Source organism: Anser anser (genome assembly GCF_964211835.1).
Source record: "Anser anser genome assembly, chromosome: 1".
Taxonomy (NCBI): Eukaryota; Metazoa; Chordata; class Aves; order Anseriformes; family Anatidae; genus Anser; species Anser anser.
The window spans coordinates 132,226,072-132,242,091 of record NC_139720.1 but is presented as its reverse complement, the minus strand read 5'-3'; the positions used below and the strand labels follow the sequence as shown (position 1 = coordinate 132,242,091).

Sequence of the window (16,020 nt, the reverse complement as noted above, 5' to 3'; positions counted from 1 at the left end):
AGAAAGCTGACTTCAAGAAAAAACATCTTTCTCTACTCTACATTAGCAAAAAGAAGTACAGGGTTGTTCTGAAGGTCTGTAGAATCAAACTAGTACAATGGAGGTGATCTGAAGTAGCAAAACCTAACAAGTTCCTGTTTGTTCTTTTGTATTAAATGCTTAAGTGAATGCTAAATTAAAAACAAATTTTAAAAACTGAATTTCTAGATGACATGAAAACTATATTGTTAAATTGCTTACAGTAAGACTAGCATACACTTAAAACAGTTACTGTACATACAAAAGTAATATTTTTATATTGTACTCTACATACAAAAATAATATTTTAATAAAAACGCTTTTATTTTTGCATAACAAAACCTCGTTTTTATATTGTATCCTGGTTATTGTATTACTTAATATTAATAAGCACAAGCAATATATCATTTCTTTCACTGGTCTGTTGTAGAAAGAAGAACAAGACACTCATACAAAAAGGGACATGGAAGAAAGAGCAATAAACATTGAAATTCCTGAAGTCTTGAAAAAGAAGCTTGAGGAAGACTGTTACTATATTAATAGAAGAAAACGGGTATGAAATAAAAGCTATGAAATGAATATGCGTGGGGTCGGTCAAAAATACTTCTTGCATATAACAACCCCTCTTCTGAGCTTTATTGCAAAGGTTACTTTAGACAACATAAGGAAGAATAAAAGGTTTTGAGGAGCAGACTTCTCTATAGTTAAAACAGTGAATTGTCGTTGTATTTAAGGTTGTAACATTGCAATACCTAGTTGTGTTTTGGAGTGCAAGTTGCTCTTTAAAGCTGAAAATAAAGTAGAGTACACTTGTTTACCTTGTTTTCTACAAATATTTATAAATGATTGATCAAAAATGTAGTTTACAGGTTGAAAATGATAACTCCTGAAGTTTATGCAGTAGAGTCTTACTAAACTCATTAGCTCCTGTTTTAGATTGTTACACTTCTTAATTATTTCTATAAGACATCAGTTTATTTCTTTTTCAGCTGGTGAAGCTTCCTTGCCAGACAAATATAATAACCATCCTGGAGTCATATGTGAAACATTTTGCTATTAATGCCGCTTTTTCAGCCAATGAAAGGTCTCGGCATCATCAGATGACTCCACATGCTAATATGAATATTCATTATGTGCCACCAGAGAAGAAGTAAGTAATCTTTAGCCCAGTGCTGTTGTCACAAGAAGAACAAACTTGCATTTCATGCTCTGTCTGAAGGCTGTTCATTTTTGTAAGTTTATACTGTGATGTATGTCCCTTCATTGGGAGTAAAATATTTGATGAATATCTAAAGGACAATAGCGCTGACAATTTATCAGTGAAGGAGATACACAAAAGCATCAATATCCCCTTTTGTCATGTACGTTTTTGTAGATACGGTGACCTGTTTTGGAAGAATGTGTTGCTGTTGTCTGTTCTAAGAATTTTTTGAGCACTGGGAGAATATCTGATAGGAGAATTCCTGTTGAAATATAACTGAACAGGTTCAAATTTTATAAACATTTTACACAAACGTTTATAGTAGAGAACTCCAAATGGAGGTGATTTATTTTAATGACATATGATCTTGAATCCTAGAGTCAAAATGCAAGGAAACAATATGTGTAGTAGTACCAATCCTGTTTATTAAAATTGATTACATCTTAGTATGTTTTCTCAGCTGAGCTGTATAGTCTCCTACCAAGCTACAAATGCAACGATAACCTTGCTTTTTTTTTTTTGTGGTAAAGGTTCTCAATGTTAGATGATGCTGCTCTTTTATGCAAGTCTATACTGTATTTTTTGTATTTTATGTATACAGTCTATACTATATTTTCCATTTTATTTAATTTCCAAAAATAGAACATAAGTCAAGATTTATTTCAGCGCTGCATAATTATGCTATTCCCTGCAATATTTTAGCTGTGTGTTTCATTTTATTTGGTGTCATTCATTACTTAACAGATTATATTAGAAAGAAGGAAAGTGTAATTAATCTCCCCAATGAGAATTGAGATGAGACATGAGAAACATGACCAAAAGGTTGTGTGTATGTTATGATTTTTAAAGGTGTATGTTTTTGCAACTTCCTCAATAAAGAAGATGCTTTAATAGGGAAAATGATTGTAATTTCAGTGATCCATTAAGTAGGAGAGATTGAGCGGACAACTTTATTGTGTTGCCCTTTTTGCATAGAAGGTAACTGACCTTTTAAAATGTGATGGAATTTCTGCACATGGTGCTGCCCTGACCCAATATAGTGTCCACTTTTGCCTTTAAAAACAAAAATCTTAAAGAGGGTGTAATGGGGGGTATAGACTTTATAATGTGGATTGCTTTGATAACATTATTTGATGCTGCCATACACATATATGTACTTGAGACCTGAGAAGTGATTGCCTTCATGGAGGTTAGAGGTGTTGCAGGTGGACTGCACCCATTTCTAGTTTCTTGTACCACTGCGTCTGCCCAGCACCTAACACCGTGAGTGTTTTACACAAGCCTAAAGCAGAAATTCCTAGTAGCCTCTAAATGTAATACTTCAGTTACCAGGAGCAGGCCACGGGAAGCTGATCTCCAATGTATATGTATCAATTTTGTTTACTCACTGCAGATGTCTTAAGCACCGCCTTAACTGCATCTTAGCTACTATAGGTCAAATTCTGTATATGGCTTTTAGTCAGGCATTCAATCTACTAAATACTAACTGTTTTTCTGACAGGTGACTCTTCTATTTGAGCACAGTAAACTTGGAAAAAAATACTGCTTATGTGGAAAACATCTGACTGACTTTACTGTAAAGTGGATTTTATTAATCCAGGAAATAGTAATAGAACAATTGTATAATTTTGAGTTCATTAAGCAGACTGTCTAAAGTTTGCACTTGTATGAATGAAGTTACAAACAGGAATCATTGTCTTTTCAAGTATGCTTTTAAAGGATTATTACATAGCGAAGAAATGAGCATATCATAGTTAAGATGTTAGTGATCTGTATTTAAGAGGAATTTCCTAAAAACTACACTGAAAATGTTGGTGTGCAAATGAAATTGAAAATTGAAATTCATAATCTTTCTTTCCCTGTAGTGTTGAGCTATGTAAAGAGATGGTTGATGGGCTGAGAATAACCTTTGACTTCACACTTCCATTAATTTTGCTCTATCCTTACGAGCAAGCTCAATTTAAGAAGGTGACTTCATCAAAATTCTTTCTTCCCATCAAAGAAAACTCAACAAATACTAACAGGTAGGTTGGGTATAAAGAGTCTAATACTGCTTATCTGAGGAAAATGCAATAATAAGTGGTTATACATTTAGAATACTGTGGTTTCTCATATGCTTTGACTTAAAAATTGTTTTGATAAAACATTCGACTTCTGTGTGAATTGCTTGCCTGAATTCAATCTGATTAACTCCAAAGAAGTGTTTCTACTGACTGGTGTGGAGCTATTCTGCAACTTTGTGACATAAAATTGCATCAAAATGTAAGTTTATGCTCACTAACCTTTAAATTTGCAAATGAATATTCTTTGGGAAAACAACACTTGAAAGAAGGTTGCATTACTTTGCTTGTTCTTGGGGGAATACTAATTTGAATAAGTATTTAAGAGGATTTGTGAAACTTGCTGTTTTAAGGAAAGAGCATCTGACCTCCTCAGTTCTGTAAAGTTGCCTTTATTTCCTAGAAATCAGGAGGAGCTTTCCCCAAGTCCTCCTCTACTGAACCCACCAACACCTCAGTCAACAGACAGCCAGCCTCCAGCAGGGGAGCCAGCCACACCAAAAAGGCGAAAAGCTGAACCTGAAATTCTGCAGTCCTTGAGACGTTCTACACGCCATACCTCTAACTGTGACAGGTTGTCAGAAAGTAGTGCTTCCCCACAGCCAAAGCGGCGGCATCTTGACACCCCAGCTTCTATGCCAAAGCTCTTCTTGCACCTGGAAAAAAGTAGGTTTTGCTTTTAAAGTTGTTACTCTAAACAAGATTTTAAGTCCTGTCCTTTTTCTTAACGTTGTGTGGACTGGGAACTGAATGATCGAAGTGGGAATTCATTACTTATTGTATCAATTATTTATCTCTGAAGTTGTATACCAGAGGGAGAAATACAATACTTTGCTGTATTTCCCAACGGAATTCAAGGAGCTACTTGAGTCTACTCACAGGATATCTGTGAGCCTACTTTAGGATAGCATTTGCTGGATTACAGTATTTTAAGACTTTAAATGTTTTATCAGCAGGCCTTAGTTGCCTTTTAATGTCTTGTAGTTCCACAAAACAGATTATTTAATAAATTTATTTCTGTTTTCTTGCTTCCCTTTTGAAGAGACCCCTGTCCATAGTGGATCATCTTCACCTATAACTTTGACTCCTAGCAAAGAGGGGAGTGCGGTTTTTACTGGCTTTGAAGGTAGAAGAAACAATGAATTGAATGAGGTAAGAGAACTTTATGCTACTGTCCTTCTTTCAGTGATTAAAGATACTGTGGCCCTCAGAGTAGGCCTACACGAGAAAAGGTGTTTAGGTTATTTATTTCACCTATTATTTTGAAGTTCTGTATAGACTGAATTAATTATGATGTTTTACTGATTTCATAACCAGTATTTTCATTTTTTTATGTTTAGGTTTTGTCCTGGAAACTGATGCCAGAGAATTATCCACCAAGCGATCAACCACCACCTCCATCATATATCTATGGATCTCAACATTTGCTGCGGATGTTTGGTAAACTGCTCTGGAATCAAAATGGCTTATTTGTTTTCTGTGGCAGTATCTATGTGATTTTCTGTTTGCTTTATCACAGTTTTATTTTTGGAGAAATGTACATTTTAATCTCTTTAAAATTCTTAAAAGGTTGTTCATAAACTCAGTTATCTTTTACTTGATTTACAAAAACAAAACATGTAAATAAGCATTGCTTCCACTACACTATCAAACATTATTAAAGCAGACAGCATTCACTTTCTAAGCTTGTTTGTTACAGCGAAGTTTCTGGAAAATCACTGAGCATCTTGTAAAGAGTAGTGGAGGCTGCAGTGAAAAGATATTCTTTCTTTCTCTTTTCTTTATAGTAGATAAAATGTGTAAACATTATTTTTCTTTTTTACAGTAAAGCTACCAGAAATACTGGGGAAGATGTGCTTTCCTGACAAAAACCTAAAGGCTTTAGTAAAACACTTTGAAATGTTTCTGAGGTAATGTGACACAATCTACCACAGTCGTGATCGCATTGTTACATAGATCTAAGTGTTCTGGAATTATGAGGGATTTTTAGAAGATGTTCTAGCGGTTACAGAAATGAATATGATAAAATTAAACTTTTACTTCTGGAATCCAAATTGAAGGGAATCCAAACTCTGCTTAAAGCTTTACTAAACATTGGTAGAGAACTGAAGTATAAAAGCTTGTGTGATAGAAAGTATAGAGTGACAAGTCTGATTTTGCTGAGAATGCTAAGAAGCACATTTTATGAAGAGAAGCAAACCCTGCATTGCTCTTGAGAGCATTATCTGAGAGTTTTGATGTTGCATCAGTGTTAGCAGGGAGAAAACCTTGTGTTTTAAAACCTGTTACACATGATGGTAGTGTGGTGGTGGTTGGTGTATTTTTATTTTTTTTTTCCCAGAAAAGTCTGCCCTAGTCCAGCTTTTAAACCAAATGGTTCCTCTATAACACGGTGTAGTGGCTTGTAGGGGTACTTAAACTCTTCTGACCACAGTAACTCTACAGCTGGAGATAATACAGTCATACGTGCATCATGATCCACTTTGTCAGTACTCTAGTTAGTATCTCTGCACTGTAGTTGTAGTTTATATGTCTAATGCGGCACTGCATACTGCATCAACACAGGAAAAAAAAAATTGCCAAGGAAAACTTGTAAGAAAGCTTTGTAAACGTTAAACACAAAATGGTTCCAACAAACATGGAACTTGTAATTTAACGTTGGTCAGATACCTCAAAACAGCTACGTAATGAAAAGTAATCTAATATGTCATTAGCATATCAAAAGTTTTATTAGATCAAGGAGTGCGGATTGTCCATACAAAAACTTTAAAGTGCTTTTATTTTAATTGTTTATTGAAAATTAAAGATATCTCAAATGTCAAAGTTTCTACAATACAGAAATTTTCTCTTGAATTACTTCATTTTCAAGTTTTACTGATCCCTTTTTATATTTCTATTCTGTCAGATCCTTACTAGTATTCAAAATGTTTTTATGCTAAGTGGGACAGCATTAGCACTTACTGTTGGAAGGCAGGTACTAGGTATTTTTGCTTGAAGTGAATATAATTTAGGATGTTTAATTTGCTGTGGATCAAATCAGTTTTTCAGACACCTTCCTGTTCTGATTCTACTGTATCAGAGCAGGTCTTAACTCTTTAATGTCTTAAATGCTTTTTCTTTATACCCGTTATACAGATAAGCTAAGGTGGAATGGGGATGAGGGAGGAAACATAACTCTGCGTCCAAGTGGGGGAGTGATTAAACTAAAATTTCTGGTAGTAGTGTCATGGAATCACTGAATCGTAGGGGTTGATGTCCATGTGTTTCACTCTTCCATGTGACCATCTTGTTGAAATGTCTAGTTACCTATAATTAGGAAAAAAAAAAGTTGTTTCCAGACCAGTATATTTAGGTCAGATAAGACTGCTTTTGAAGCAAATCTCCCAGTAGTTCCCGCTTACTGTACCTTTATGTTGCATTGCAGAGTGGTCTCAGTACACAAGCTGGATTCCTTTTTGGAAAACATTGAACTGAAATTGTGCTCTAGTACTATGGGGCATTCATTGCTTAAGACCAGGCTACAACTAAACCAAAATGACCCCACTACAGCTCCTCCCCAAGCAAGCATAGTCTGGATATTGCTTATCCGGTATAACAAAATATTTGAGATTATGCATATTTTCATAGTGCTTTCTAGGCTAATGTAACAGATGTTTTGCTAATGCTCTTCTTGTTTGTTTTCTATAATTATGATTTCTGTAGCTTTGTCAGAAATTGTCAAGTTGAGAACCTTCCTGAAAGAAATTCCAAATTACAGTAGGAAGCTGTAGGAAACGTTCAATCTTATATAGGTTCGTCACAAATACTCTTTAACTCTTATTACTGTATTGTGCTTCTGTATATTCATATAAATTGCATAGAAGCCAATGCAAATTATTTTTTTTACATGTTTTCGTGATGCTTTAGAACGTATTTCATTTGGGTATTTATTTTTATGTCCCATATCTATCTGAAAGTGCTCAAATAACTAAATTTTCTGGAAACTCATTCAGACTTGACTTTTATTGCAGAAGTATTTCTGCTTTATCTGTTTCTCATCACAAGTGAAAACTTGAGGCTGAGGTGGTATCTTGTAAAATTTTTTCCTCAAATTTCACAATCTGTCTTTTTCCTTTTTGGGAATGAAAGGATGAATTGATGTTTATTAAGAATATTTTGTATCAATTCTGTTCTGGCTTACTTTTTGAAACCTCAGAACTATTTTACACAGTCTGTATGCATTAGGTAGTTTACTTCAGACTACCTAATTTTTTACTGTGAATTGCTCTGGAGTGACAAGCTGAAGCACTCTACTTTTATTTATTTTTCTAATAGCAGAAAAGGGATTGAAGCTGTCTGTTAAAATTAATAAAACTGTTCCTGAACCATCTTTGAATTCTAGGTAGAGTACTCTGACGAAAGTAGTTTATTCACTTCTAAAACTTTAATATGATACACAACTGATTTAGTTTTGGCATAGCTACTGATTTAATTTTGAATTTTGAATTATGATTATATGGCTGAAATTTACAGTTTCATTTAACATTTACACTATTAATCTCTTGCAGGCTTAGAAACTGAGACTTGTTTAATACACCATTTTGTCTGGAAGCTTGTTTTATTGAGTTTACTCAGTGCTTGATAAATGTATTAAATTCACTTTGAAATGCTACATGGGTAATATTTTCCAGTCATGCCTCAGATTGCTGCTAGACAAGATTGATCTCAGTTTTCCAGACAGCTTTTTTTTTTTTTAAAGGAATGTATTAAATATATCTTTGAGTTTCATATTAAATAGAAGCTGTACCCTTTGTGCAGCCTTTTACAAGCATACATAATCAAAATTTCTGCATGGAGAACATGAACATTTATTTCTCAATTGCGGAATTTGCAGAAGTAAAGAAAACTAGCTTTTCAAATTAAGTGAAAACCTCTTAGTCTTCATGTCAAATTGTGTAGTCCTGAAATAATTCATAGTGTCTGCAGAAGAACACTAGTCTGAAATAGAGTTTAGCAACTGACTCGCCAGTTATTTTCAGTAAATTTCACTTCCACTTTCAATTTAGACTTCAGGACCAAACAGTGGAAGCTAGCACAGTAACTGGTGCCTACTAACTGGTAATTTTCCTCGCAAAGGGTACCTGATTAAATCTTCCTGCGAGTTCATAATTTTTGAGATAAAAGTATTGCCTTTTAACCAACTCCATAATTTCAGCCATGTTTTTAATAAAACATTGTATGTACTGTATTACGTATGACCTCTCCTTATTTTGAAGTGCCTAGCCTGCCTTCAGGAGCTGCTTAAGTGATGAGTAACCATAGGCAAGAATATGCCACTTCTTGCTTTCCTCTTTCCATTGATTTGAATACAGCCTTGACTTGGAAAACTGTCATCTCAGGGCTATTGACCAACAGTGTGTAGTTAAGAGCTAGGAGAATATAACCTGTCCTTTTTAGAACAGCAAGACCAGTTTTCTTTTAGGTAATTTCAGGCAATGTAGTTCATGGTTCAGAAAGGCATAGATATTTCTGGTTTCCTGAAATAAAGAACAGTGAGTAAATGAACAATTACATTCTTAAAATGCTTTTAATATTTCTAATACAGTTGTCAAGGTGAGTCTAATATGTATTTTTTAGGTGATAGAAAAATACATCCTTAATAGTTAAATACTTTGGTTTTGTTGAAACCCACTGATCTTTCAAACTCAGCGTATCCTGTAAGTTGTCTCTTTCATTTCAGCTTTCATTTTTATTTCTGATATTTTACAGCTTTTACCTATTGTGCAAATCTGTTCCATAGATAGAAAAGTACCTTCAGTATTGAGTATTTTATGAGGAGGCAGCCAAATCAGACAGTGACCAAATTATAGAGGACTGCAGTGATAAAATGTGTTAGAAAGATTGCAAGTTGTTTGAAGTAACCTTAGGAAGTAGATCTATGGTTTTGATATCTCAACGTTTTTTTGAGTATAGTTATCTTACACTTAATTGCAGTGGTGAATTATGACCACTAGTCTGTGCTAATGTGCAATTAATTAAAGGTTATTTGCAACTTCCTGAGAATGGAGGGGAAAAAAAAAAAGGAATATTGTATGTGGGTGAGTGACAGGAGTCCAGTCAACAAAACAAACCTGATGGTTTTTTGAAACACTGGATATCAGAATTAACATTCAAAACTTGCCTGAGCAGCCTTCCAGATGGAGACATGCCTAGCAATTGGAGGGGGTAGGGAGGCAGGTGGTAGCATGCACCTTTGAAACTAAGCCTTTTAGGCTTAAAGTCCTGCCTTTCAGTAGTAGTCGTGGAGAGGAGATAGTTTTGTAATCTGAAAATGACATTTCTTTTGAAAAGGTGACTCAGTTTTAGGACCCATCATGCTCTTTCAGCAAATTCATTTGGATAGATCATTACAATTGCCTTTCATTTGTCTTTCAATACAGTATCTAGCTCAGACTGCTTATTGGAGGTTCTGCTTACCTTCTAAAAGCCAGAGCTGTGGAAAAGTGTGCAAGATGTTACCTTCTTGAAAATACTTAGTTTCTGCTCTGTGCTGTGTGTCATGTGTGTTTATATCATACCTTTATAGCTGAGGTTGTCCTTTAAGGTTTTCCTTTCTTCAGGATGTTCGTACTCTTCAGGCAGTCCCTTAGTTTGTGTGGTGACAGCTGACATCCAGAAGAGTCATTTTCTTCATGCAGAAACTTAAAGTAGTAAGCTGTACTAAGACTGCCAAGAGAAGGACATTTTTGCTACCAGATGATGCTCTTAAAGCTCATATTAATTCAGTGACCTTGCTGAGAAATGTTCCTGACATACATGCCAAGTGGCTATTTAATGTGGACGATGCTAGTTCTATACCTCTTTCTGGTGGATCTGCCTGCATAACTCACAGCCCAGATGGCGGTACGTTTGTGAGGCTATTGCTTTAGAGTCACCTGAGGTAAGCTTGCTACGTGTAGACTGCTGCATTTGAAGACCAGAACATAAGGTTGACTGTGTGCCTGTTTTTCTTACCTCCATCTCCTCAAGTCCTTTCTGAAGTGTTGCTTCTCTAGAAATCTGTGGTAGAGAGGGAAATAGCAGCATTATGCCACGTTTCCTCTATGTTCTGAGCATGAGGTTTAACTGTGAATGTGTTTTTTGTGGATGCTTGTCCAGAGAAAAGCACGTGGTCTTAGATATGAGGAAGCTTGTGTGCACTGTGTGTCTCAAAACCGTCACTAGTAAGCAGTTTCACTGCTCAGGTGTAAGCATACAAGCTCTTTAAAAAGTATATAAATGTAAAAGGCGATAATGATGCAACAGGTGACTGATTTTTATGTCAGATTTGTAAGGGGACAAATAAACAATTTCTGAATAGCTAAATAGCAGTATGTTTTCAGATCTGTACCAGAACATTGCTTGCTAAGTTGGTATAGCTCCCTCTGTTTTGAAATCTTGGCTCGCAGCTTGCAGGTGCCAGTGTAATTGATCTTTGTGCTGTTTCAGCTTTTCTAAGGGCAAGGCATTAATGAAATATCCAGTAGTTAGGAGTTTTGAGACTCCTAATATTTCTGTGCCAGCTTTCTGCGCTATGATGCAGCATGAATAGAAAGCAGCTTCAGAAGGGCTTTTTTTGACTGCTTTTTTGTACAGGTAGACAGGGGATAGGGACAGAAGCTGACCTTGTGTTCTCTTGCCTGTTTTGTACCACTTCTCTACAGAAAGTAATTTGTATCTGCCAGCTCTGGTGTATTTTGCTTTTCACAGCTATTATATTAAGAACAGTGAGGTATACATCGTTAGACTGCATGCGTTCTGGCTGCCTTTTTTTTTCCTTGAGTTGGAGGTATGCCACAAGCATCTCTGCTAAAACCTCTCACCTTTATCTTGCACGAAGCTGCTGTTTATGACTGATCTTAAGCAAATATCAGGAAATCTTTAAGAGAGAACAAACCTGTTTCCCATTACCTACACTTAACATAATCCCTCATAAAATCTAGCACTTTGGTACTATGTTTTAGAGAACATTGCTCAATGACACTAAAATTTGATCAGCCTCTGTAGTTTGCAGTCACTGTTTCTCTCTCAAAGTCAGAACGTGTGTTAATGAAGAATTAATAATTCAATTCCATTTGTTGCTTATCTTAGTCTTGTGCAGTCTCAGTATGTTAAAAGTTAGACTCAAGTCTCTTAAGTTTCAAGCCTTATCACACTCCCTTCATTCCAACCCCCCAAAAAACCTAGGAAATAATTTGTAGCTAATTACAATCAGAGATTATGGCAGTTAATCACAAAATTTTATGAACTTCTAAATTACTCTAATTTCAGTACTCTTTTGTAGTAATCACAGAATGGCTGGGGTTGGAAGGGACCTCACAGATCACCTAGTTCCAGTCCCCTGGCTAGGGATGCAACCCACTAGATCAGGTTGCCCAAGGCCCCATCCAACCTGGCCTTCAACACTTCCAGGGATGGGGCATCCACAGCTTCTCTGGGCAACCTGCGCCAGCACCTCACCCCCCTCTGAGTGAAGAATTTTCTCCTAATCTCTAATCTAAATCTCTGCTCTTTTAGTTGAAAGCCATTCCCTCTTGTCCTGTCAATATCTGATTGAGCAAAGAGTTTCCATCTTTTTTATAAGTCCCCTTCAAATACTGAAAGGTTGCAGTGAGGTCACCCTGAAGCTTTCTCTTCTGTAGGCTGAACAGCCCCAGCTCTCTCAGCCTATCTTCATAGGAGAGGTGCTCCAGCCCCTTGATCATCTTTTTGGCCCTCCTCTGGATCCGCTGTAACAGCTCCACATCCTTCTTGTGCTGGGGGCCCCAGACCTGGACACAGCACTCCAAGTGGGGCCTCACAAGGGCAGAGCAGAGGGGGACAATCCCCTCCCTTGCCCTGCTGACCATTCCTCTTTTAGTGCAGCCCAGGACGCAGTTGGCCTGCTGGTCTACAAGCGCACAGTGCCAGCTCATGTCACGCTTTTCATCCACAAGAACTCCCAAGACTTTCTCTGCAGGTCTGGTCTCTGTGAGTTCTTCTCCCAGTCTGTACTCCTGTTTAGGATTGCCTCGGCCCAGGTGCAGTACCTTGCACTTGGACTTGCAACCTTCAAGCCAATTCCTTATCCACTGAATAGTCCACCCATCAAATCCATCTCTCTCCAATTTGGAGACCAGGATGTCACGTGGGACCACGTTAAAGGTCCAGGTAGATGACGTCGATTGGTCTTCCTTTAACTGATGCAGTCACTTCATCAATAGAAAGCCACCAGCTTGGTTGTTTTCCTAGAGTAAGGAATGTGTGTTTGTGTGGTGCAAATGAACAATGTGCTTCTGTGATTAGAAGGAGGATCTGATTGTGCAAATTGTTCTTGTGTGTTTATGGATCACTTTCTAAGGAATACCTCTGCATCTCATGAAAGAATCATTTTACTAAGTATTAGAGCAATTTATGGCATGGTAAGCCTGGAAAAGAAGGTGGTGAATGTTTTTAATGACTTGGGCTAGAATATCACTTAGTACGGTTCAGTGTGTTAGTCAAATATTGGTGGCTCTGATCTAGATTTTTCTTTTTTTTTTTTAAATTCCAGGAAAGTGTAAAGTTATTTTTTTTTTCTGGCCTACTCTCTTGCCAAAGTTTAACAATTTTGGATTCAGCACTTAGTTTGTTTGCTGCGTTGGTTGACTGTCTCTTGTTCCTTCAGGGGAAAAATATTTCACTGCTGTTTTTTCGTCTATTTAATGCCTTTAATTCTGTGAATAGGAAGTTAGAATAATGCAGCTGTAACAATGCTGTAATATTAAAGATATTTTTTTTGGTTTAGCAGAATATCTCCGGTAGTTTTTTCAAAATGATCTCCCCAAACTGAATTATGTAATCCTTTTTGCTTTGTGCTATTAAAATAAAGGTCAAAACTGCTATTGGAAACAATGAGAAACTAGCACAGTATGAATACTTATAAATGCTTAAGTATTTATCACACAATCTTCATTCATGCAATCCTATGCGTGTAACTTTAACTTAGCTCGTACTCATTTATTGTGATAGTTTATGTGGTGTCAGTTTGTGGCAGAGGCAGTTGGATCCTTGCTTTAAGTACAAGAGAGATCTTTCTCCCTCTTTGGCAGTACCTATACCAGCTGAATATTGCCAGAAATCAGGTTCTTGGTTAGATGCTGTTATGGGTCGTGTAATGGAGCCTTTTCTAATTAATTCCTTGGGTGATGGTTAAAAAACAAAAACAGACTGCCATTTGATCTTCTGGAAGTGAACTGCTGGACAATCAATATACTTGCATGTCTTTAAGCCTGAAATGTTTCACATCAGGAAACCAGCCTAGGTCCCTCTACGGAGTTAATTACGGAACTTTTAGGAAGCAAACAAGTATGGGGGGTGTTGACAAAGTGCTTTCTTAACAAATGGTGGCACATCAAATAATTGACTTGTTCTAAAAAGCTTGTGTTTCTCATTGTTTTTCCTAGAATTAGTAGGATATCATCAGGTGTCCTTCTACTTTTGCAATTGTTTGGTGGCCATGTCTAAGTACAAGGACTGGGGTGTGTGTGTGTTGGAGTCTATCTTTTTTCCTATGTTTTTTTTGTGCTTTTTGTATGAGTTCTCAGCAATTAATTTATTCCTGCTTTAAATTTTGCTTGCCTTTTTGTAGAGAGTCTTGTCAGTGTTCTTTGATGCTGTGGTTTTCTTAAGATCAAAAGACATGCCTAGTTTAGACAGTCTAACTGCAAATGAGGTTGGAGAAACACTGGTTTTAATTGTACTCACCTGTATAGTTGTTAGTCGTTTTCTAATTTGGACTTATGTCCAGAGCTGGTTATGCAAAGCTAGGATTTTTAGCTTCTGGTAGGTAAGTCACCTCCCTAGCCAGTGGTTCTTGAAAGAAACCAGATTCTGGAGATCACATTGTTCTCTGTTTCCATTGCTTCCTACACTAACTTAGAGAACATGTAGCTAACATTCTGCTATTTTTACTGATGCTGATCTTTAACATCCAGGTATTTCTGAAGGTCTCTTTTTCCTGAAGTCAAGTTTGATCATGTACTTCAGGGTTTCAGAGCTGTTTTGGCCTTTAACCCCCATTTGTATAACACAGCTCTGTATACAGAGTAGGATGGTTATAATCATTTTAGCTGTTCTGCTGCTGTTAGTAGCAACAGTGTTTTTCATTTTCTATACTTAACCAGAGAAGGAGTTGTATCTTAGGAGAACAGAACATGTTAAAATATTGTCTGTGTTGCTGTGGGAATAATGTTTGAAGGGCAGGTTGGAGAAGTTTGAAATGAGGGAACTGGATTTACAAAAGGTACTATTTGTCTGAGGGATGCATTTAAATCAGACACACTAGAAGGATGGAGACCCTAAATGCACAAACCTGTGGAAGAACAAATCATCGTTCTACTTACCTTAAAAGGTATGGTTTGACTTAATGGTTAGTGGCCATTTGCATAAGATACTGATGTGGTGATAACTGAAATTCCTGTTTTTTTAAAGTAACTGAGAATAGTATGTTGAACAGGTGACTGACGGAACTGTAGCAGAAGCATCTTCCCACTTTTTTGTCTCGCAGTTCTTAAAAGCTATGCTCAGAAAAGAATACAAAGTGTGGATTTCTTTTATGGAGCTTGAGCAAAATTTTTTCATTCACTTGGATTTGAGAATGATTTGTTTCTCACCCTGCAAAACTTGTAAATAAATAAAAATAGGACAACCCTTTTGTATGACAGATTTCAAACTAATAATTTGTAATTTGCAATTTATGGTTTTGCTGAGCTTAAAAATTGATTTGAAAATTGCTTCTCTTAAATGTTTCATGTTCTGTTTTTGTGTGTGTGCTTTCTTAGGTTTTTAGCAGAATACCATGATGATTTCTTCCCAGAATCTGCTTATGTAGCTGCTTGTGAAGCCTACTACAGTACTAAAAATCCCCGGGCAATCTACTGAAGCTATTAATAAAGATTAAATCCTACTATATGTAGCCCATGACAATGCTGTTCTGCCACGTGGCTACAAGATGAAGATGAACAAAGAATTGAAACAACTTTCAGAGGTGAAGTAATAGGGGGATATCTTCTCTGATGGTTGGATTACTTAAAACGAATGAGGAACTTCTTTTCAGATGCGTATAGACTATCTTCTGAATTGCTTAGAGGATTGAATATAAACCCAACTCCCAACGAACCAATGAACGAAGAAGCCCACTCTGACTTCTAATGCATAGGACTGCATAGAACTACTAAAAAGGAAGGGAGGGAAAAGCAGATGCATTAGCAACAGGACATTTTCATGAAGATAAAACATCATGCTGTTTCATTTTAGCTCGACCCTCCCCAGCCTGAGTAGTAAGACTTGACTACACAGTTACGTGAAGAGAATGCATAACTGCTATCTTACGGATTTTTATCTTACAAATTGCACTTCGTTTTGTGAAACTGTCATGATAGAAAAGATTGCTTAAGTTAAAGGATTTTTTTCTGCTGTTTGGCTTGTGTGACATCTGTCTCAAGAATGACTTTGCTTGAATGAAAGATGTGTTGCTTACTTTGCGTTTTGCAAAGATGTCTCTAGTTCTTGCCATGGTAAGGCTGTCAGAGTTCCAAGGAGAGCCGTGCCAGTGCTTCAACATTTACCTGGCTATAAATGATTCCAGAGCCATTATGAAAGAACAGATTTTCTACAAGTAAGTGGAGAAGTCAATAAAGTGATGGCAGTTTAACTGGCAAACACTTCTTTTCTTAATAAAGTATACAGTGGCTGCTGTTTAAA

At 36.6% G+C, this 16,020-nt stretch overlaps 1 protein-coding gene across 3 annotated transcripts in view; it reads left to right on the top strand.

Moving 5' to 3' along the window:
• The window catches only part of MSL3 (MSL complex subunit 3), a 21,188-nt gene extending 5,168 nt beyond the window's left edge, over positions 1-16,020 (top strand). For all 3 annotated transcript variants that reach the window (XM_083808812.1, XM_083808814.1, XM_083808813.1), the window contains 8 exons: positions 449-571; positions 1,008-1,168; positions 3,085-3,243; positions 3,683-3,945; positions 4,322-4,431; positions 4,620-4,719; positions 5,105-5,189; positions 15,099-16,020. In XM_083808812.1, coding sequence (XP_083664938.1) covers positions 449-571; positions 1,008-1,168; positions 3,085-3,243; positions 3,683-3,945; positions 4,322-4,431; positions 4,620-4,719; positions 5,105-5,189; positions 15,099-15,198 — 1,101 coding nt within the window. In that variant the 3' untranslated portion in view covers positions 15,199-16,020. The remainder of the gene's footprint in view (positions 1-448; positions 572-1,007; positions 1,169-3,084; positions 3,244-3,682; positions 3,946-4,321; positions 4,432-4,619; positions 4,720-5,104; positions 5,190-15,098) is intronic.